The sequence below is a fragment of the Podarcis liolepis genome (assembly GCF_965112155.1).
Source record: "Podarcis liolepis genome assembly, chromosome: 9".
Classification (NCBI taxonomy): domain Eukaryota; kingdom Metazoa; phylum Chordata; class Lepidosauria; order Squamata; family Lacertidae; genus Podarcis; species Podarcis liolepis.
Window position 1 is genome coordinate 40,142,710 of NC_139564.1, and position 23,744 is coordinate 40,166,453.

Genomic DNA, 23,744 nt, shown 5'->3' on the forward strand with positions numbered 1-23,744 from the left:
TGTGAGTACAACATCACGTGATGTCCTGGCTCATGTGGAAGACATAGTTCAAATCAAATAGCATGGATAGAAGTTTCTTCCTTGCCTTCAAATAGGCTTTCAGTGAAGTAGTTCACATATTCACCTGTGATGCAAATGATGTATGCAGATGTGAAGCAGCCCTATCTAATTTGTGATCTTACCCTTATATTTACTTTGATTTCGTCCATTTGAATAATTCTTAATGCAACTTCCAGGGCATGCTACTCTCACCAGGTGGTTTATAAGTCTGAAAAATGTATGTATATGCACACGCAACAATACAGAAATATTATAATCAAATAAGACAATATTATTAGATAAACAGCAATAATAAAAAGGTACGCTTTAAAGATCCTGGTTAGACCATAAGGCAGGGTGTGATTTTTTGCAAGTAAATAACAGCAGTGAACTGTTTTCTGTCTACAGGTATGTTGGAATCGATCCATTTGCAACGGTATTTTATATAGAACCACATCGCAGTATTTCTGCATCTTGGTTAATATGGTTTTCCAACAATTTTGATTTTAGCATTGTGCTAAATGACGTATATGTTTCAAGAGAAACAAAGGATATTTTAAAGGTGAGTTTTTCTTGTAAGCCTCACTTGGTACTTTTCCTTAAACAATTAGCAATGTATTTCAGCATCCCATTCATTAAATCTCCATTTATATACTGAGTGTGTGTACTCAGCCCTAAAATAAAGAATTACTTCAGAAGAACCAAGAAAAGTTTAAATTGTGTTGCTGGCTGATAAATTGTGAACAGTTATATTAAACTGCTTACTTTGTATTTATTTTAGTCTGCTAGTTGTGGAATTTGGGAAGAGCTTATTCAGGGCATAAAAGTCCCAAGCTGACCAGATGAAGAGAATAGCTTATCTTCCCATTTCTGTATTCTGAAATGTTGCCAGGCATTGCCTGCACATTTTTCGAATCTTTCCTCATGGCAGGCTTGAGGCTGTCAGGGTGCTGATTTTTTCACCCATTACCAAATTCCATACATGCACAGCATGACTGTTAAGGAATGCAAGCAGCCCTGCTTATACATGAATAATTAGATAAATTTCTTTAGCTAGGGCCCAATCTGCCACTCCCCTGTGTATTATTAGAAGTAGAAGATAACAAACGGAGCAAGATTTTTCATGTAGATGTACTTTATATGCACTTCGTTTGATCTGATGTTTTTTTGCCATTAGGTTCTGAACTTCACAGATCCTTTGACTCTATCTCCAGGATGTTGGAATGTGTTTTCCTTGAAACTCCACATCAAAGAATCAGTAACAAGTTTATTTTCCAATATTTTTGTGGCCACAAATATTGGAGTGATATTCGAGATACCGCTGCAAATTTATTCTGCTTTGTCCCAGGTAGTGTATTGCATTGCATATGTTTACAGTAGTATATTCTGACTTTCATACTTTACAGTTCATAGATTAATAATTAAGTTTTGAAGTGATACTATCTTTTCAGAGTATTAGATTTTTGGGAGGTTTATCCAAATTTCAAGTTAGGAAAATGTCGTTATGAAAATGGTTGAATGAAGTATTAATTTTCACAAAGTCACTGGAGCATCAATTATTCCTTATGAATTCATTTTGTATTGTATTGAATAGGGTGCAGAACTCAAACCAGGATACTATGGAACACTGCATATTATTTTAAGTGGTGGAAATTGAAAGTGCACATGATTCTGAAAGCTAGTGGAGATTGTTTAAGGTGCAAGCACTTTTCATCACTTCCATCTAGGTGCAAAGTGGTTTAATTGTTTGTATTTTTAAAAACATTGGGTGTGGGGAAATACTGAAAACCATGGAGTTGTTCTTTACATGCTGACTTAAATACAATCATAGAATTGAAGAGTTGGAAGGGACCCCAAGGATCCGACCCCCTGCAATATTTGTTAATTTATTTAGTGTTTTAATCAATGTTTTTCAGAAGGGAGATCTTCATTTTGAAGCAATAGCACATCGTGATGTGTACTGTTCCTTGCGAATGTCAGACACAGGTAAAAGCAGAAAAGAAGGATATTCCCATCTATGATACTAATGGATAAATAAGATGTGCTGATTTTTTAAGTCAACATTTCTTTCTGAATGCCTAACTTCTTCTTGGTAGATTTTAGCAGCCTTCTGGTCATGCTATGTTGAACATCTTATAGTGAAGTCAGTCTGCTTTAGATAGTCTGCTTTTGTTCTGGGGAAAGGGGCAGTGCAGGGGCAATTTGTTAGCATGACAGGGGTGCTGGTTTTGCAAGAGCCTAAAAGGGAAGGTGGGGCAGAAAATGGTGCAAGAGGGAGAGAATAATATTGGGGCATATTTTTAAAAAAAATATAGAAGTTTGTGGTCTTGTGCATAAATATGGGGGTGGTGTTTAAGAGCTGTTATGCATTGGTCATACTATTTCTAAATGTGTTCTCTTTATGACTTCTTGAAATCAAATTTTGGAACAAAAGCAATAAACAAATATTATGTATCATTGAAACGGAATGTTATTCTTTTAGCAAATCTGCTTTGGGAAAGGAGCCTATCTCTGGACAGTTCTACATGGAGTGTGGATTCTGACCTTGCATATCAGCTCCATGAAAAATGGCAAAAAATTAAGCACAATGAAATTTGCAGGTGTGTATACAGAATGTTCTTAATTTCAGCATTAGAGTGGTAAAATCTTGCTATGCTTACGGTCAACGTGTTAAAATCCATGATATAGGGGCTAATACTAAATAGTCACATCATGCATTACAGAGGGTGCAGACATAGCACTCCTGATTCCTTAAGCATGGTTAAGGGAACAGGCCTTGGACCATAATGTTACATGCATCTTCTGCTTCATTCCAGTACCCCCTGTCCTCCTAAATCCCCATACTACCTCCTGCTAGCTTTAACCACAGTTCAGGCTGCAAGATTGAGAGACTCCTTATAGTGCCTAGCAATGTGCCCCTTCCTATGTGGGCCTTTTCTCTTTCCAGACTACCTCCCTTTTCATCTCTTAAAAATGCTTTGCCTCCACCACTGAAGTCAGGGGTTACAACCTTTCAATTACTTCCTTTTGCTGCTTCTCATTTTCTGAGATTTTCATCTTCACTACTGTCACTGGTGACAGCAGCAGAAAATGGCTCTCATTCAGTTGCTTCCAGTCACAGTACTCCATTCGCTACATTGTCCCAAGTGGGAAAAGGAAATGATTTGGCTGGAAGGTGCCACATCAAAGAGGTCTGCTACTGCTGCCTCCTATAACAATCAGTACTGGAAGTCAGTGTAGTGTAGTGGTTAAGAGTGGTGGACTCGTAATCTGGTGAACCGGGTTCGATTCCCTGCTCCTCCACATGCAGCTGCTGGGTGACCTTGGGCTACTCACACTTCTCTGAAGTCTCTCAGCCTCACTCACCTCACAGAGTGTTCGTTGTGGGGGAGGAAGGGAAAGGAGATTGTTAGCTGTTTTGAGACTTCTTAAGGGGAGTGAAAGACAGGATATCGAGTCCAAACTTCTCCTCCTCCTCCTTCTTCAAAGTCTAAAAGAGGGACACAAGACTGGTGTCAGTGGCCAGCCCACCTGAGCTGCTGAAGCTTTGGCATTTACCATCAACATTGGTTTTGACCAGATGTTTATAAACCAGGTAGTTCCTGAGCAATAATGGAGCCTGGTTAGCATTCACCATGGTTAAAACTGGGGGAAGAATATGCTTGAACCATAGTTAAAACCAGCAAGGGTTTTGCATTGAAGAAGGGAACAAATGTGTGTGATTCTAATTCTTTCATTGAAGTGAAGGAATCAGATGCATTGTGCTTGCATCAGCCCTTAGAAGTGTGCAGAATTCATTGTCATATTTTCAGTAAGTGGCCGTAAAACATTTACAGTTCTGTCACTTTTTTTTTTAAAAAAAAAGGTTTGGTACTGTGTTGCAGAATCTCTAGTAGGAGATTTAAAAGTAAAAGGATGAAACCGAAGATGCTAAAATATTGCAAACACAAGGCCATAATTAGAAGGCTCTTGGAGATTTCTGTCTCTGAAAGAGATGATCTGTCATAACATCGCAAGCCAAAACTTTCTTGCTCTTTTTGATACTTTTTATTACATTTTCCAAACGTAAAACAATACAAACTACACAGCCTCACACCAAGAAATAAGCATAACAACCATTTCACAGCACTGTAAAACAGTTATAAGCAAATGAATGAAGAGATTAAACTAAACAAAGGATATCTGTCCAAAACGAAAATTGGGAGGGAGGAGGATGGATCGATTTATCACTAATGTTGACATAGCTAGTAAATTGAAATGGGATGTCTTGAAACCTCTCTTATATATGTTCTTATTAACTCAACAGGAGAAATATTGGGGAACTTGCTCAAGCGTCTCATCAGAAGGATCATAAAGAAGAATCCTTTGCATTACCTTTACCCCACTTGGTTACAGAGCTTGGTCTCACATTGAACTTCAGTGCAGCTGCACCAATGAATAGCATGGTGAGGCCATTTTTAGATTTATTAAAACTTTTTGACATAATTCCTCACTTGTCTTACTTCCATTTTTGGTTTTGAAAACAGAAAATTGTATTTATACTCATTGTCTTATACAGTTGTACCTTGGTTGACGAATGCCTTGCAACTCAAACGTTTTGGCTCCCGAACGCCGCAAACTCGGAAGTGAGTGTTCTGGTTTGCGAATGTTCTTTGGAACCTGAACGTCCGATGCAGCTTACGCAGCTTCAAATTGGCTATAGGAGCTTCCTGCAGCCAATCGGAAGCCGTGCCTTGGCAGGGGCGAAGGAAGGCGTCGTGACACCCGGGGCGGGCATCGTTACGTAGGGCGCATGTGCGGCATCGCTACGTACAACGCATGCGCCGTACATATCGATGCTGCACATTCGCTGTATAGCGGTTTGCCGCCGGCGCCACTCCAGCGCCGTACGGACTGTGCCGGGATCCTCTGCTTGCGGCTGTAGCGGCGACGGAGGTATCCCGGCACCGTCCGTACAGCGCTGGAGCGTAGCTACATACAGCACATGCCTGCGATACCACACATGCGCTGTACTTAGCAGTTTGCCATTGGCACTGGGATCCTCTGCTCGTGGCTGCAGCCATGAACAGAGGATCTTCCACATGCGGGTGTGTTGGCTGCTCGTGCCCCCGTGAGCTCCTGCGGGGTGACTTTTTGTTACCCCCACAGACATGGAACACGGGGTGCACTGCCCCCCTGTTGCGACGCCACTGTGTCTTGGTTTCCGAATGTTTTGGAAGTTGAACAGATTTCTGGTACGGATTCCGTTCAACTTCTGAGGTACGACTGTACTTAATGTCATTATCAGGCCTGTTGAGGTCTTATGAATTAACTGAAAAAGCAGGCTAAAACCAGCAGTCACCAGGTTCTTTTAAACTTTATGGGTCTATTAAAACCTGATAGCTGTGGATATATGAAATTTCACACAGACTGTGTTCAGATGTTCAGATAAAGTGTGATGTCTTGTGATGGGAACAAGCCTGTCCAAGCCTCATGCTTTCTCCTCTCAGGCACAGTGGTAGCAACAGCAGAAGAGGGGGGAAGTAGCTGTGATCTTCTCTCTGGGAACCTGTGTGTTTGCTCATTCTTGTTTAGCCATGCTTTGGCTTAGCATCACATTCAAACTACGCCATAACCTATATTGTCATTTTACTCATTGTATAATGCTTTCAATACTTTTTAAAGAATTTTTTTAAACCTTAAATCTACCTCATTCTTTTTCAAGACCCTCTCTTATTTTGAAAACAAAAATAAAAGGACAGTCATAATGGTTTTTAGCTCTGATTTCACAATTTTTATCAACATGAGTAAGATGTGTCAATATTTCTGTACGTTTGTAAATATTTCAGAAAACATCCAGATTTTTTAAAAAATGTTTTGTACCAAAAATAGCAGAATTTGGGAGTAGGGAAGAGGCTTGAATTCTAAAACATGAAGTATTAATATTGTTGTTTTTCCCCAATTACTTAGGTAAAATATTTTACGCTAAGAAACCCTTCATCTTTCCCAGTTATGTTGCAACTCCTGCCTCTTTCTTTTTATCCTGATCCTCGCGCTCCATTGACTCTACTCAGCAAATGGTAATGAGAAATAGTTTCTTGTGGTAATTTAAGAAATAGTATAATCTGAAAATAGTTCCTTTCTCTCCATGTATTTGGGTGGGTGGGGAATGAGCTTGCATCTACCGGTCATGTTCTGTGCATGCAAAGGGTCTTCATGGTACTGGCACAAAGTTTCTAATGCCATGGAAGATCCCACTTGGGTTTAGGCTTATTTCACAATAAAGTGGTACCCTGGTTCTCGAACAAAACCCGCTCCAGAAGCCTGTTTGGCTTCCGAAATGCTCGAAAACGGAGCCGCGGCTTCCCTTTGGTTGCGAGAGCTTCCTGCACTAAGCAGAAGCTGTGTCGCATGTTCAGGTTCTGAAAAACATTTGAAAATGGAAACATTTACTTCTGGGTTTTCAGCATTCGAGAACCGAAATGTACGGCAACGGAGGAGTTTGGGAACCAAGGTTCCACTGTACCATCCACTAACATGTGGCGATCGAGGATTAGAACCATAGACTTGCAGCGTTGGAAGGGACCGTCTCATCCAGCCCCCTGCAATGCAAGAATCTTTTGCCCAACATGGGGCTGATCCTGAGATAAAGACACGCAAGCCAACTGAGATATCCCAAATTAATAGAAGGGCCATGAGGAGTTGTCTTACTTTTTCCTCCATTCATAATGGAGAACTATCTGAAAATGGCTTTTTATGGTTCTTTACTTTCTATAATTTTTTTAAGGTTTATACATGTATATTCTTTTCTTGGTTTATATAGGTTTGGTGCAAATGTACAGTCTATTAACTTCACAACCACTGAATTTAGATTGACAGAAGATTATGCTCACAGGGTAAGCAGTGTCTCATATGTGTTTTTCACTCTCAGAAATGGAACTTAACGTGCTCTTTGCATTAAATTGGAAAGAAACAGCCACCACACAGCTGAGAGTCTGTGGTTTATGCAGAAACATGTTTGAGCATGAAAGGAGTTGGCCTTTTTTTAATAACCTGTAACCTGCATTTAATTTTTGGATTGCTTAGGTCAGGAATTCCCCATCTGGTGGAACGCTCTGTCACAAGAGACAAGGGCCCTGCGGGATTTGACATCTTTCTGCAGGACCTGCAAGACAGAGCTGCTCCACCAGTCCTTTGGCCAGGGCACAGCCTGACTCCCTCCTTTGGCTATCCTCACAGAACTCTAGCCCAACTGGTTTCCATTAATCTGATTTGAATTAATTTTATAATGAAATGATTTTAGAATGTTGTATCATTTTATTGTTGTTAGCCGCTCTGAGCCTGGCTTTGGCTGGGGAGGGCGGGATATAAATAAAATTTTATTTATTATTATTATTATTATTATTAACTGTGGTCCGTGGACCAACAGTGGTCTGTGAGCTTCATACCAGGTAGTCTGCAGCATCTATGCATTGAATAGCCATATTGATTGTCATTGTATTTTTATTGCTTCTATTGTTTCTTATATTGTATATTACAGTTTGAATACTAGGGAATTCAAGTTGCAATACAAAACATACAAGACATAAGAGATGCAACGAAATACAATTAAAAAAATGCAGCGTCTAACTCAGTGGATTCCTTTTGCTGTAACAGGCAGGAAAAAGTATTAAGTAGTCCACCAAGGCTATCAGAATTTTCAAGTGATTGGAGGGGGAAGGTTTGGAAACATTGGTTTAGCTATTAAATGGAAAACAATTTTTGAAACTTTTGAAGTTATAACATTTATTTAATATATTGCTGATTTTAAAAAACTCTTCAAAACACACCTAACATTTAAAACTTACACTTTGCATTCCTCAATGGAAACACCAGATAACAAGAGTGCTTGTAATTCCAGAAAGGGTTCAGGAACTCTGTTAAGTGGGGCTTTATTATTCCTACCTGCAACACTGAAAACCTCAGTAGACACAGGCGGGTGGCACCTGTATTTTCTGTATCCCCACTCCTCACACACATTGCTGTAAACATTTTCTCCCCTTTGTTAATGGCAGTGTCCTGGTATGCTCATCCTTCCCTTTCCCCTCTAGATGGGGCAAATAAAATACCGTATTTTCCACTCTATAGGATGCACCGGACCATAAGACGCACCTAGTTTTAGAGGGGGAGAACAAGAAAAAAAAATTCTCTCCCTCTCTGCGCAGCGCCCCTTCAGCGAAGCAGCAGGAGAAGCGGAGCCCCTTCCATTTCTCCTCCCGCTTCGCTGAAGGGGCGCTGTGCAGAGAGGGAAAGCTGTGCAGCGCCTCTCCAGCGAAGCAAAGCCAGGAGAGCAAGAGGGATCAGTGCGCACCGATCCCTCTTGCTCTCCTGGCTTCAGCAAAAGCAACGCGAAGCCTCTGGGGCACAGCGGAGGCTTATAGAGCTTGCATTCGCTCCATAAGACGCACACACATTTCCCCTTAATTTTTGGAGGGGAAAAAGGGCATCTTATAGAGCGAAAAATATGGTACTCTGTCACCTCAATAGTGGAATGGGACAGTCAGGCTGGACAGGCATAAGTATGCAGGACAAGTGGAACTGTAGTCTTTCGCTCTCTGCTTCTCATCTTCCTGATTTCCCTCAGGAGCATGGATGTTTTAGTAATGGTTCGCTCATGTTGTTTTGCAGGACGAACTACAGGAAGACCACGATTACATTGGATCTAGTTCGGAGCTGCTTTATTTAAAATTGCAGCCTTTAGAAACTAAGAGAGTTGGTGTTGTCTTCACCCCTATTGATTACAAAAGGGTAAACTCCCTTATACTGGTCAGGTAGGTCTCTTCTCGAGATTCTGTGGGGTGAATTAGGCACTGTTTTAGAAAGCTTTGTTTCATATTTCCATCAGTGAGTGTAGGCCCCAGGGCTACATCCAAATTTGATCTTTGGTACTTTCCCCCTAAAGCTTGGATTTACTGTATATGCGAATTATAGAAATATTTCGCATCCACAGGAATTGTATTTGGTCTTGGCAAAGCACAGCAGTGAATTTTTCCAAAAGATGCCCACATCTTGCAAGATGGTGGGAAGACTGCTTTTCTTTTTTCCCTTTATTTATTTATTTATTTATTTATTTATTTATTTATTTATTTATTAAGGCATCCTTGCTTTATTGCAGGAATAATTTGACTGTTCTGGATGTGGTTTATGTCGAAGGCATTGGAGCCAGAGAGCTGTTGAAAGTAGGGGGAAGGTTGCCAGGGGCAGGAGGATCCCTTCGATTTAAGGTGCCAGAATCAACCCTTATGGACTGCAGGAGACGTGAGTGACAATCTGAGAAGGAAAGGACTAAGTGAGATTAGTTTAACCAAACAGATGTGCATGGTTTGGAGGATAAAGTGGCCAGTCTCATGGGCACAGCTATGTGTGAATAACATAAACGTCTGTTTTCACATGCATAACCATGGTTGCTGCTGTGCATACTTAAGGTAGTATACATGTGCAATCCTCACATAGATGGTGTGCCCTGATTTAGGAAGAGTTGCATGTGAAGTATTACATGTCCCCATTCCAACTCCCATCTCCCTTTCATAATAAGGAGGAAGACTTGAATATATTGTAACATAGTTGTAGGAATACAGTTTCTGCCACTTAGAAGTACCCTCAAGATGGCTTTTAATGATTACCTTGAAGTAACTTGCATTTTGTTTTCTTTAGAACTGAAAGATGGCAAGCAAATTTTATCCATCACAAAGAACTTTAAGGTTGAAAACGTTGGTCATCTTCCTATCACTATAACGTCTATGAAGATTAATGGGTACAGCTGCCAGGGTTATGGATTTGAAGTACTCAATTGCCAAGATTTTTTTCTGGCACAGAACTCTTCGCGGGAGATTAGCATTGTGTAAGCATTTGCTGCTTTCCATTGACAAACTGGCTTACTTTAGAATTGAGTTTAAAAGGAACCACACTGCTACACTTATATCCTACCTCAAAGGAGCTCAAGGTGTTATACAAAGTTCATATAAATAAATAAAAATTCCAAGAAAAGGCTATCCTTGTTTCTGACTGTTTGGAAGCACTCTATTGTGTCATTCTTTAAAGTGCTATCTTTGCCTTAAGGGTTGCAGAGCTTACAGTCTGTTGTGTGTGTTGAGCATTTTGTTTTCCAGTTAGGGTCATGCTACACAACATTGTAACTTTGACAGGGCAATTTCAGAGCTGAAGGAAAAATAACTTATCCTACTGTGGAACATGTTATGGGCCAGGGCAGAGCAGCACAATTAAAGGCTGTAGTGGGAACATCTTTCATTGATTTAATATCAAGAAGTCTATCTCCATTATAATGAACATTATTCAACATGAATAATAATTATTTTTTCTTAATTAACTCAAAGGGGAGAAGATCCATTTGTACCTTAAATTTTGTGGGTCCAGCCTTTACTTGAAGTCTTTCTTAATGGGATGCTCTTGCTGGTACTTGTGGGGCGGTTTTGCCAATCTGCCTTTCCCCCCTGTATCTCCTGAGCCTCCCAAAACAGAGGTTGAGAGTTCTTCAGGGACAGCATGTGAATTGGGCCTTCCTCCATTAAATGACTGTCTGCCCCAGTGTATTTACAAACAAAGCCAAACTAGCTAACTGACTTTTAGGTAAGGTATATGATTGGGTACTAGACAGCTGATGCGTTACTTCACTTTTCATCTTACTCAGTTGAAATTAATGATCTAGCAATATTCAGGATTTCTAACTTGGTTTCCATACAGTGCCATAAAGGTGGTGATTGTAAGCCCTTATACGAGATGGAAATACTTTCATCAGATACTGTTATAACATCTTTTGCTCAAGATTTAATTATGAGTTGCTTCACTGAACAAGATTTCTCTACAGAAAAGTTACACCTCTGGATGTTTGTGATACAAGTCACAGGGAGCCTAGCATGGACAGAAGAGGAAAGAATACAGAGCTAGGATGGGCAAACTCTGACCTGTGGACCAAACTTGACCCACTAAGCCTTTGCATTTGGCCTGTGAGGCCATTTCCCCCAAACCACACCACCTGCCCCACATCTGATGTCCCATGTGACATCAGTTGTGGGGCAGGTAGAGATGACATTGCAGAAAGCAGGATTGAATTTGCTGTACATCCCCTGATACATGGGGTGTTCGATCCTGCTTGGTTTGGATATACCAGCAAGTTCCTGCTAGAAACTTGCTGATGTGCCTGAACCACTTTGAAAGCAGAACTGAATGGTGTGTGGTGAATTCAGTATTGCTCAAGCAGGATCTTCCCCCGCACCCACATGGGTCAGCTTTTGACAGGCGTAATGTCATTTTCCCATCAGGTGGGTGGCCAAAAAAGTTCCCCACGCCGACTGAAGCCAAGTGCTTTGGGCCATAAATCTTGCTGAGAGGAAGGGTGATGGTGTTGACCACAGTGGTTGATTGAAAGCACACAGAGGAACATGCAGTGCAGTTATGTGTCCGGCTGAAGGCACCTCTTGCTCAAGGAGTTTCAATAACATCTAGGACTTCTACTTGAATTCTTTTCAGACAGATGGGAATAAAGGTTATTGTATGTAATGGGTATGTGCAGGCTTCAGCCATGTGTATTAGGTGCTGTGTTAAAGGATTCTCCTCATTGTGATCAAAGGGGTTACAAGTGAATCACAAAGAATGGTAGGAGGAAGCAGGGGGTTTGATGTTGAACAAAAATACAGGACTTGCATGGGACCTGATTCCCATCAAAATGTCACTGGCTTTTTAATTTTTTGGTGTGCAGGTTTACTCCAGATTTTACTTCTTCATGGGTTATCCGTGAGCTGACTCTGGTGACTGCTGGTGGTGTCGAGTTCCACTTCACTCTCAATGTGACTCTTCCTCACCATCTTTTACCACTGTGTGCAGATGTGGTACCAGGACCCAGCTGGGAAGAGTCCTTCTGGAGGCTTACAGTGCTCTTTGTCAGGTAAAGCATTTATTTATACATATTAACAAATTTATAGACTGCTTCATGGCATAAAGCCTGGAAATTTTCAGTCTCAGACTGAAACCTTAGATTTTAAAGCAGCAGCAAGATGATATCAAGAAAAGGCAACTTGACCACCTCCTCACTGTCTTACTAGATCTGGTTTTTCCTTGAGCAGGAAGCATTTCCCCCCTAAATGCAAGCCCCTCTAATACAGAGATAGAGCACCTAGGTCTGTCCAAGACGTTACTGGACTACAACTCCCAGCATTCCTTGCTGTTTGTTGTGGGTGGGGCTGATGGGAGTTGGAGTGCTACAGCTTCTAGGGAACAAGTTGGATACCTTTTTATATGCCTTGAAAACATACCCAGGAAGTATGATGTAGCAGGCAGAAAGTCATAGACAGGAGATGCTATTAAACGGAAGATGGTAGTTGCAGCGGCTAATTCCAGACAGGTTGGGATTAAGAAGTATTATACCTGAAGAAGGGCTGCTCCAGGCAATACAGTGCTGTTGGGAAGAAGGAATTCCTCCCTTTAGCTGGAGATATAGCATGCTTGGTAAACTAGCTGAAGACTACCAGGTTCCATACAGAGGGAAATATTTCCAGTCAGTCTCAATGATCCCACCTTTATGAATGCTGGCTGTAATAACTTCAACACTGAACACAATTAACTCATTCAATTTGATGTTAGTTCCAACCTCCTGAATGTAAATCTTGCTTTATTTCTACACATACGTTTTGCTGAAAACATTTATCTTTCCCTGTCTTGCAGTTTGTCTCTTCTGGGTGTGATTCTGATAGCTTTCCAGCAAGCGCAGTACATCCTATCGGAATTCTTGAAGTCAAGACAAAGGCAGAATCCCAGTCCTTCTGCACTGCCAAACAACAGTTCTGTGGACATCATCAGCTCTGAAACGTACAAGTAATAAATATTAACTTTCTGTTAGGTGCCTTGATGTGAAAATCTCTTTAAAGTGATGATGGTGTTGCTGTTTGATTCTGAGAATAGATAGGTGGTGGTTGGAAATGCTAGTTCCTCAAGAAAGGAACAGTTTCTTGACAATTGATGTTGCTGTTCAGATGCTGATAAAAAACGGCTCATTACACATCACAGAAGTTGTGTCCTCAGTGTGGGAAGGGAGAAATATGTAACCTGCATTCAGTATATGATGGAGATGGTGAGGGGAAGGAAACATGGGACAGTCGTGCTTCTTGATACTAATCTGAAGCTAATTTTCTGTGCAATGGCTAAAATAATGAAATACACTTTTCGCAAAACAGGATAAAAATGGTATCAAGATGGCTTCCAGGAAAAAATAGTGCTCAGTATTATGCCTTATTTTCCAGTCTCCCCCTGGTCTTGATAAAATGATTTATGAACAATATGATATTTGTGCCATAAATAAATGTAATCACTTTATTTCTGATCTAGGAGCAGTTGCAAAACCTTTACGGATACTTACGGTTCTTCTGATAAAGGGAAAGGAAAAGGCTCCCTTTCTGTGGGCACAGCAACTAGCCGGAGTCAGAATGCTGCCAAAAGGAGTCCAGCAACATACAGTCATTCTCAGAAGAAGCACAAGTGCTCTGTATACTATGGTAAACCAAAATCAAGCACAGCAACCAGCACCACTATTCTAACAACTGATGACAAACAGAACCCAGTGGTCGAAAATCAAACTCCAGCAGCAAAGGAGGACATTTGCACTGTTAGTGAGACTTGGCTGAGCCTGAAATATGCCAGTAGCATAAATGTAAACATGCAAAAGAACTTGACGCACCCAGGGAACTTTCTAGATAAAGAAGAGAGTGCATTGAAAAATGCAACGCCTATAAAAAATACTTCTTCAGAGTGCAATTTGAAGGAGGGTCTTCGAACAAGTATGTTTCCTAAGGAAACGAACCTTAAGACTTCAGAAAATGTAGCTGAGCTCAAAGAACCTGAGCTGTGTCCTTTGAAGTCATCAAAGAAGCTGCCTGAAAGTCGCTTCCCAAGACATTCACCTCAGCAACAACCGGAATTTCAAGAAGTTTCCAGGAAAAACAACGGTAACATTTTTTAAAAAATACAGAAATAGATAGTTTTGAGTAGTCTGAACTGAACTAGAGGGGGGCATTTTTGAAATGACATCAAAAGGAAAAAATACAGTAATTTCTTATCAAACTTACAGACTTCATTACTTTTAAGCACATGTACTGTAGTCAGTTTAAATGCTTGTAGAAGCTTAAATTCTTTAGTTTTATTTAAATTCTAATTAAGACCCAGTGTTGCAAACTGAAGTACATTGCGGATTTTGCCAGTTGGGGAGAAATGGTGAAGAAAATAAAAACTACCAACATCCATAGCAAAGAAAAAGGGGAAATTCTTTTTGAGCAGTATGTGGATTACCAATATTACACAAAAGCAAACATACACAGCCCACCTGTAGCCCTCTTCAGTCATTCTTCTTACTCACACAATTGGCACTTTGTGAAGGAGTAGGGTACTGCCAAGGTCCATTCCCTCCAGCACATCTGCAGAGGGCTGAAAACAAGGAGGGAAATAACATACTGTTCTTTGTGCAGTTGTTATTTTGTGAGTAAGCACTTACCTGACAGAGGTGAATTTCACTTGAAATATTCTTACAAGGTGAGGTAAATACTGTATCGTTTTTTGTTTTTATTTTGAAGGGAATGGCCAGCAGGTGTCTCTCAGGAATGAAATAGAAAGCTGTGACTCTTTGAAAAAGCAGGTGAACACAAAGCCCTCAGCAGAGAAGGCGATAAATAAAGGGCCTAAAGATGAACTGCAGTGCTGTGGAAAACGGGAAGTTTCTTCTGCTGAGGTTTGAATTGTTACATGCTTCTTTAAACATTTTGGAACTGGGATTTTAAATGCAATTGCAGATAAACACCTAAGAATAAAAATTTCTGGGATTTCTGGGACATAAGTGCTTTTTTTCTTAAAAAATGTTTAGGGGTACTCTCATTTTCCTACTCATATTGAAATACCAGGGAAGAACACACACACACTCAATGAGGCCAAACTTAGATTCACAAAATGTTCAGGGGTATGTGTACCCCTGCATCCCCCCAGAAAAAAGCCCTACACATAAGATCCCGTGAGTGTCAATGATAGTGGCCAGATTTCTATTGCTGGCAATGATAATAAGGAGCCAATTAATTATGTGAAGCTTGAAGGATTATTTCCAGGCATTTATTTACCCGAGGTTACTCTTTGGCTTTGTATATATCTGACTTACTCTTGCTACGCTGTTACACTTTTTCTTGTATTTTGGCATACTGTATGTTTCTATTTCTGGTTGTTGACTGTAATGAACTGATGATGAAATCAGAATATGTTTATAGTGGGGAAGTATACCCAAGTATTTCCATATGTAGAAATTGAACAAAGTTTCTATGAAAGCTTGTTGTCTCATGGGTTTCTAGCTAATTCAGTGACCTTTGTGATCACTTTGCAAGTAAAAATGTGATGAAAGAATGGCATAACCATTTTTACATAGCATAGGTTACATATTGGGTTGTGTCCAACAAAGACATCATATTAGCTTAAGGACTTCCACCTGGGCAATGGGACTGTCACTTCCTAAACACCTCGTGCCATGTTCAATCCAGAAGAGATTGTGGGGGGCATGGAGAAAGGAAAGGGAGACAAAGTGCCATTGTATAGGCAGCTAATGGGACAACATAATTGGATATAATCTGGCATTTCTTCAGCCTCAAAAATAGTGGTGTAAACTTAGCCTGCCTTCATTCATATCATACTATAAATAGAGAATTCCAAGACCTGTTTTAGAAATCTAGAGGCTGAGTACATGCTAACTTTTGCTACAGTATATCCTGTGAGAGGCCCTTTATACTCATTGATTTGAACAGTATAGATTTGTAGTGCATATGTGTTCTTGAAGAAACAATCTTACGGTTGAAATTTGCATTCCCTGTTCCTATTGCTTTGGAATAGTTGTAGCTGTGTAATCTAAGCTTGAAATAACTTTTCAGGCAAGTTTGTCCCTTAATAAAATAGCAATTCACGTAATCAGAACAGATGAGGTAAAAAAAAAAAAGTGAAGAAAGGAAGAATTTATGGAGGGTAAGTTTAAAACTGAGCTAGTCATAAATCTGACAGGTGGTTCTGGTTTTAATCGAGGCAAAATTGTGTAGGCCATTGTTTCAGCCCTTTATGACTGTGGTATTTAGCTGAGGAAAGAATCAAGGAACGTGGAGGAGAATAAAATTGCATGCTAACACATTTCACAAGACTATAGTTTTTTTAACGTTCATATTAACGACAATTTTGCATGATAATTATTTTCTGATTAAAATGCTGTGCGACTGTAGTCTGCCAGATTTTGAAGCCATTGATACAAACTCATAATCTTAAGTAATATGTCTTAATAAGTCCTGTTTTTTTTAACCTTTCAGCAAGAAGATACTCACCGAAAAAATGGGTCTCCAGAGAAAAGAGAAGGGCATGTACCAAATACAAACTGGAACAGAAATAGGACAAACAGAAAGAATAAGAAGAAGCATGCTAATTTATCCGTACGGTATGTATGGCTGCTTCTTTATGTTCAGATTTTTAAATTTAGGAATGCAAGCAGTATTTCCACCACTTTTTCTTGTTGTTTTCTTGTTAATTTTTGTTGACAAAACAATTTTTTGGTTAATTTTTACCTTTTCCTTGCTATTCTTAATTGTCATCCTACCCTTCTGCCAAAGAATCAAGAATGGCATTAGAGCCATTGAACAAGCCTCTAGGCCAGCCTTCCCTAACCTGCTGTTCCTCAGGTGTTTCAGACTACAATGTTCATCATCCCTAACCATTGGCTACAACTGACTGAGGCTGATTGGAGTTGTCACCAAAAGCGTCTGGGTGGCACCAAGTTGCAAAAGGCTGCTCTAAACTGTATGTGAGAACCCATGTCAGGACTGTTCTGTTTTAGTAGCATGCAAACAGATTGTTCACATAGGTAACTAATTAATAGATGTACCACATGTAAGATAACTACTCCTTTGTTGTTGTTGCTTGTAGGGTCCCTGAACAGACTGAGTTGAAGCATGTGTGTAGTGGTTTTGAAAGACCTGAACTTAGAACTAATGTTAATATAAGAAACTGGTGTGGTCAGAGCAATGGAGAAACATGTAAAGGAGAAGAGAGAGGTGGCTTACCCACACAGAGAGAAGCAGGTATGTAATCAAAAGGGACTCAGAACCAAATGCTATGCATAACTAGTATTAGTAGTTTGCTTTTGATTCCGCTCCTATTTTTCTATTGCACTTTGTCTTTAAGATAGAGCAGTGCTACGGCGTGATGAATCTTCTGCTTCTTTATCCCCTTTTGTGTATGAGCATTCTCAGCCAAGGAGAAAGAATTGGGGAGTTCAAGCCAGCGATAAATACACTTGACAAAACCTTCAGTTCCTAACATGGGCGGGGTGTGTGTGTGTGTGTGTGGTGGAGCTTATAGAGAAAGATGCCTGAATGCAAGTTCCAGCCTCATTGTTGAGTAGGAAGGTTTGGGTTCCTAAGGACATTTGGGTGAATGTGCTTAGAAGCCTCTTCATTATTGGGAATGTGGATAAGGCAGGAACACAGGAAGGTCTTGGCATAGGAAGGTCTGAAGCTGAGCCACCACAAATGGGGGAAAGTGTTCCTCTTGACATCATGTAGTATCAGTATGTATCTGTGAAGGCTTCTGAAGCTCAGGCATAGAAAACATTTATAAATGGGTCCCATCATATTCTATCCACTTACCCACTTGGGATATATGCTAAACCAGTTCAGTATTTTTCCTAGTTAACAAAATATAGAATGGATAAGAATGTTCAGTGTCTGGTCAATTGCATATATTTGCCAGCTAGGTGGAATAAGTTGGCGAGTCATAAACTTCTGTTTTGTTACGAATTTTCCAAATTGCCTAGAAGGTTTCTATCAGTGGCCGAAGAAGAAGTGCCTGGAAAGGTTTTGCTCAGATTCAAGCTCAGACTGCGGAAGCTCTTCAGGGAGTGTTCGTGCCAGTCGAGGCAGCTGGGGGAGCTGGAGCAGCACTAGCAGTTCCGATGGCGACAAGAAGCCCATTATTCCTAGCAGGCACTTCCTTCCTTCTAGTAAGTGCTGTAAGAGTGTGTGTATTCTGCATTTCTTGAGGCATCAGAGTCTGAAAATTGCAAAAGAAGAAGAAGCTGCAATAACTCAATTATTACAGAATTATTTTCAGTGGAGTGTCTTTTAAAGCCTTAACTGGGCAACATGAAATTCATTTAGAAAAAATATTTATATGCTGCCATATCACAGATATATATCAAAGCGGTATATTTAATTCTCCATCTCCCTTAAAACAACTGTAGAATTATTGAATATGGGATAAAGTGAATATAAATATATATATTATATATTCAAATACACACAGCCAAAGAGAGAAAAGCCACATCACCTTACAAATTGCTTCTACCGTGATTTATGCTGTAGAAATCTAAAACTGCATTCAGCATTGGCAGTTAGTATGGGGTTCGTAAGGCAAATAAAGCAGACCAGCATAAATCTACAGCTTTTTTGCAGCCCCGTTTATTATCAACACAAATCTCTTCCTCCAATAATCTGCTTGGCCAATAATCCTCATTTCAGCACCAGGCAAATACTTTTTCTGGGCATTTGGGCCATGATGGGATATTTTTTACCATGCTTACATTTTTACTTACTTTTATGTATTTTTACTTTTTTGTTGTTGTTATATATCAGTTCAGGACTTTTGTTGTGAAACTATACTAAAACTCTATACACCCCCCCCCCCAAAAAAAAGAAAAAAGAAAATGCTTGATAAATATTTTGTTCATAGCTTCTGACCTGTTACATGTTTGCACTTGATTACACTGGTCAACAACAAATTTGTTGTCTGCGTTTTTTCAGTTGATTTAGGATGAATCTGATGCGCTGAATCCAAAAATCACATTGGTTTTGCTCAATCAGGTCAAGTTTTTGAGCTATGGCCACATGTCATTTTTTAACGTTTTTGTTCACATGTATGCTTGTGTGGAGCATTTTAGAAGAAGTTGGTGGGGGTAAAATGCCATGTCGAATAATTGTTTTGATTGGAAATGATTATTTTAATGACAAGAAGTATTCAGGTCCAATAGTTCTGGGTGATTATGTCAAAAAGGGATCAGTTTGAAGTCATAAAACCTCGAAATCTTCCATAAATTGGTGCAGCAAAGCATAAAGTTGGGGGATCAAAACTAAGTTAATCCTGATCTTCAATCAGCACGTCGTCCTGTAGCTCATTGTGATGAAATTCCAGTGCCTATCTTCAGAGAACTTCCTGACATTAGTGACGAAGATGTCTCCAGTATTGAAGGACATGAAGAAGAAGAAGTGGTTCTTGAAGATGCTCCACATCCATTTTCCCAAAAGGAGTTGAATGATCTAGTTCGCGACCTCAGCTTGTCAAAGGACTCTGCCGAACTGTTGGCATCCAGATTGAAGGGAAAAAACCTCCTCTCTGACAGTGTTCGCATCAGCTTCTTCCGCAACCGGCATCAAGAGTACCTCCGTTTTTTCTCGGAAGAAAAGGACTTGGTGTACTGTGCAGATATTGCGCAGCTTCGGCTCAAGCTTAGAGTGCCACAGTACGAACCCAAAGATTGGAGACTGTTCATTGACAGCAGCAAGCGATCACTGAAATGTGTTCTGCTACACAACGGCAACCAGTTTGCCTCTATACTCCTGGCTCACTCGAGTACACTGAAGGAGAACTATGAACCGGTGAAGTATGTGCTGGAGAAAATTGGTTATGATCAGCATAAGTGGTTTATTTGTGTTGACCTGAAGATGGTGAACTTTTTGTTGGGACAACAGTCTGGCTTCACCAAGTACCCATGTTTTCTGTGCATGTGGGATAGTAGGGACTGTGCTCAGCATTACACGAAGAAGGACTGGCCTGTGCGGGAGGAACTGGTGCCTTGCAAAAAAAGGAACGTCATCAACGACCCTCTGGTGGACAGAGACAGAATACTCTTCCCACCACTGTACATCAAGCTCGGCTTAATCAAGCAGTTCACCAAGGCTCTGGACAAGGATGGTGACTGCTTCACTTACTTGTGCCAGGCTTTTCCAGGATTGACCATGGAGAAGTTGAAAGCTGGCATCTTTGACGGTCCTCAGATCCGTCAGCTCATCAGAGATCCAGAGTTCGGAAACTCAGTGAACGAAGTGGAACTGGAAGCGTGGAAGGCATTTGTTCTGGTAGTGAAGAACTTTCTTGGCAACAATAAGGCCAGAAACTACGCAGAACTTGTCAACAACATGCTGACTGCTTTCAGAAACCTGGGCTGCAACATGAGCGTCAAGATGCACTACCTATTTTCACATATGGACCGGTTTCCTGAGAACCTGGGTTCAATGAGTGACGAGCAGGGGGAGAGATTCCATCAGGACATGAAAGAGATGGAGACCAGGTATCAGGGTCGCTGGGACGCAGTCATGATGGCTGACTACTGTTGGACTCTGAAGAGAGACCTCCCTGCCGCTGAGCATTCCAGGAGTTCCAAGAAACAGAAGTTCAAACCCTGAAGTTTGAAAAATGGTGAAGCAACATGCAATTTACGTGTACTTACCTTTATCAATGCCCACCATTCAGTTTACATAAAAAAATTCCTTCCAGTAGCACCTTAAAGACCAACTAAGTTAGTTCTTGGTATGAGCTTTCGTGTGCATGCACACTTCTTCAGATACGATGTGCTGAAGAAGTGTGCATGCACACGAAAGCTCATACCAAGAACTAACTTAGTTGGTCTTTAAGGTGCTACTGGAAGGAATTTTTTTATTTTGACTATGGCAGACCAACACGGCTACCTATCTGTAACTGCATTCAGTTTACAGTAAACCTGACCTGATGGAGAGAAACGGATGCCATTTCCTGATTCAGCAGTGCAAAAATACCCTAAATCAGTTGTAGAAATCTAGACAACATTCAAAAAGTAAAAAATTGTTGCCCAGTGTTATCTATGCAGTCCTAGTATGTAGAAAACTGTATTGTATTATTTTACCAAAATGTCGTGTTCAGCTTTATTCTGTCATTTGCATAGGGGAAAGTATTTCATGCAGCGATTTTCCAGCTGAAACACCCATCTCTTTAAACCCATCTCACAAAATCTGCAACACCAGGTAAATACTTTAAAGAATCACATTCAAATGTGATTAGCAAATGAACTGGGGAGGGGGAATACTACTAAACTAAATTTGTAATGCTCAGTAGTGTTTTTGCATTATATCTTATTTTAGGCAAAACAGATGTGCTGTAATATATCTTATTTCTAATAGCTGGTAACGCTTCAATTGCTGCCTTTATGTTGCTAATGGTATTAAATGACTAGCCCACCACTACCATACAAATGATGTGTGCAGCACACACAGACCTCTATACATATATTTATTTTTGCATGAACCTGTTTAGTGTGTGTCTTTCTGTGTGTAGATAAATTGGGTTTGTTAATTGAAATGCATACAGATTTCCCACCTGCCCCATGCCTGCAGGAAATCTGTTTGACATACATAGCTTCCTTGTATTAGGACAGGGGTCTGCAACCTGCGGCTCCGGAGCCGCATGTGGCTCTTTTACATCTTTGCTGTGGCTCCGGGGCGGATACTAGCGAGGGGAGGAGGCACATTGTGCGCCCCGACACTCCTCACTGTGGCAGGCGCTGTACTGGCTGTGACGTCGCATGGGGGCGGTGCGTGCGTTAGTCACGCACCGTCCCGACGTCACCTTCCCGCCCACTGTCAGATCGTGGGTCCGGAGATATATTTGTTTTAAATGTCGCAATGGTTTTGCGGCTCCCAGTTGTTGTTTTTTCTTCGGAAACGGGTCCAAGTGGCTCTTTTTGTCTTAAAGGTTGCAGACCCCTGTATTAGGACAAGGATAGTTGATTTTTCTAAATATAAAATAATTTGTTTGCAAATTTGTTTCAGCAGAGATGTGAATGGTGTCCCTCAATATCCAGAAAGCCTATGCCCCAACTTCCCTGACATAAGTGTAGATCCAGACAAAAATAAAGGTTAGTTAATCCAAATGAAACTAGATAATGGGACAACTTCATTGGGTACGAACCCTTGTTTACTGGATGGCATGTAAATATTGCATTGTACACAATATAAATAAAATCAAAACTAAGGCACAAAATGTTTTAAATACACAGAGGTGCACAAAAATGCTAAGTATTATTAGAATATTCCAATTTGTTGTGTTCCTTGGACCTGGAAACGTGATTATTAAAAATCATAGTTAGTTTGAACTAAGCCAGTTTAGGTAATTATGCTTTCAAGTTGGCTTGTTCTGAAACTTAACCATAGTTAATGTGAAAACCACACTTGTATCAGACTGTACAACATGACAAGCCATACTTAATCAAAAGATTTTGATTCCTTCCTCCTGGCTATATGGGAGGAGGTAAAGGGAGAGGGGAAGAGAAAGTGCAAGGCTCACTATATTTCACTCTTGCTTGTGCAGATTGTGCAAATGCAGCTGGAAAAGGCAGAATTGAATTGCTTGGTGCTGCTAATGCTTGACAGTTTGTTAATTTAGAGGTCATGATTTCAATTTTACTTGTCCTCCCAGGTCTTTATCCAGCGGGGGACCTGTGGCCGCCTCAACCTGTGTGCCTGCCAAATAGCGTGAACTACAGCCTTGAGAACAACATCCCATGCATGATCCAGGAAAACCCTTCATTACACAATGGGCAAGTTTCTTTCCCTCACCCCTCCTGTTACACATTTTACTAAAACAATGGTATTATTTTGTAAACTGCCAATACATGGGTATTTTGTTTTTGTTCCTGAAATGCTAAGTTTTGCTTTGTCTTTTAGTAGCTTCATTGATTGGAATGCCTCCTGCGATGGTCAGTTTACCAGCGTGTACTGCCCAGTGGAAGTGAATGAATACAATGCTTTTCCAGAAGGTAAGTCTCCTACAATCCATTAGATCCATTTCAGTCTGGGTTCTGTCCTGGTTTTGGGACTGAGACGGCTCTGGTCACCCTAACAGATGATCTTCTGGACCACTGCCTCGCAGACGTGGGGATACAGGGCATAGCCCGTAAATGGCTGCGCTCTTTTATCTCTGGTTGGGGACAGAGGGTGGCGCTAGGGAGGGACATGTCGCACCACTCCTTGGTGTGTGGAGTGCCTCAGGGCGCAATCCACTCCCCGATGCTTTTTAACATCTTTATGCACCTCCTTGCCCAGATTGTCTGGAGCTTTGGGCTGGGTTTGTCACCAATATGCTGATGACACTCAGCTCTATCTGCTGATGGATGGCCATACCGACTTGGCCCCGGACACACTGACCAGATGCTTGGAAACTGTGGCTGGATGGTTTCGTGGGAGCCGACTGAAACTAAATCCTTTGAAGACAGAGGTCCTCTGGCTGGGTCGGGATGGTATGGGGATGAGGGACCAACTCCCTTCTCTTGTGGGGGCCCAATTAGTGCCATTGCCTTCCGTTAAGAGTTTGGGTGTAATCCTTGACGCCTCCCTTTCCATGGAGGCGCAGGTTACAGCAACAGCCAAGGCGACATTTTTCACCTTCGCTGCATCAAGCAGTTGGTCCCTTACCTTTCCCGCCCCGACCTGGCCACAGTGATCCATGCAACGGTCACCTCCAGGCTTGACTACCGTAATTCGCTCAACCCAGGGCTGCCCTTGAAGCTGTCCCAGAAACTTCAGCGGGTGCAGAATGCTGCAGTGAGGCTCCTCACACGGGGTCTCTGCCATGGGAGCATATTCACCCAG

The 23,744-nt window shown here is 41.0% G+C and overlaps 1 protein-coding gene across 17 annotated transcripts in view; it reads left to right on the top strand.

Annotated features, from left to right (window-relative positions):
* The window catches only part of TMEM131L (transmembrane 131 like), a 75,553-nt gene that overhangs the window by 48,854 nt on the left and 2,955 nt on the right, over positions 1-23,744 (top strand). For 2 of the 17 annotated variants that reach the window (XM_083519860.1, XM_083519845.1), the window contains 21 exons: positions 448-601; positions 1,217-1,387; positions 1,956-2,025; positions 2,522-2,639; positions 4,346-4,484; positions 5,989-6,098; positions 6,842-6,914; positions 8,686-8,828; positions 9,173-9,315; positions 9,712-9,898; positions 11,774-11,959; positions 12,736-12,885; positions 13,396-14,012; positions 14,634-14,788; positions 16,386-16,510; positions 16,996-17,150; positions 17,885-18,070; positions 21,044-21,122; positions 21,927-22,012; positions 22,573-22,693; positions 22,821-22,912. In XM_083519860.1, coding sequence (XP_083375986.1) covers positions 448-601; positions 1,217-1,387; positions 1,956-2,025; positions 2,522-2,639; positions 4,346-4,484; positions 5,989-6,098; positions 6,842-6,914; positions 8,686-8,828; positions 9,173-9,315; positions 9,712-9,898; positions 11,774-11,959; positions 12,736-12,885; positions 13,396-14,012; positions 14,634-14,788; positions 16,386-16,510; positions 16,996-17,150; positions 17,885-18,070; positions 21,044-21,122; positions 21,927-22,012; positions 22,573-22,693; positions 22,821-22,912 — 3,260 coding nt within the window. Of the gene's footprint in view, positions 1-447; positions 602-1,216; positions 1,388-1,955; positions 2,026-2,521; positions 2,640-4,345; positions 4,485-5,988; positions 6,099-6,841; positions 6,915-8,685; positions 8,829-9,172; positions 9,316-9,711; positions 9,899-11,773; positions 11,960-12,735; positions 12,886-13,395; positions 14,013-14,633; positions 14,789-16,385; positions 16,511-16,995; positions 17,151-17,884; positions 20,595-20,830; positions 21,123-21,926; positions 22,013-22,572; positions 22,694-22,820; positions 22,913-23,744 lie in introns of all 17 variants that reach the window. The other 15 variants (XM_083519853.1, XM_083519846.1, XM_083519854.1 and 12 more) reach the window with 8 other exon arrangements.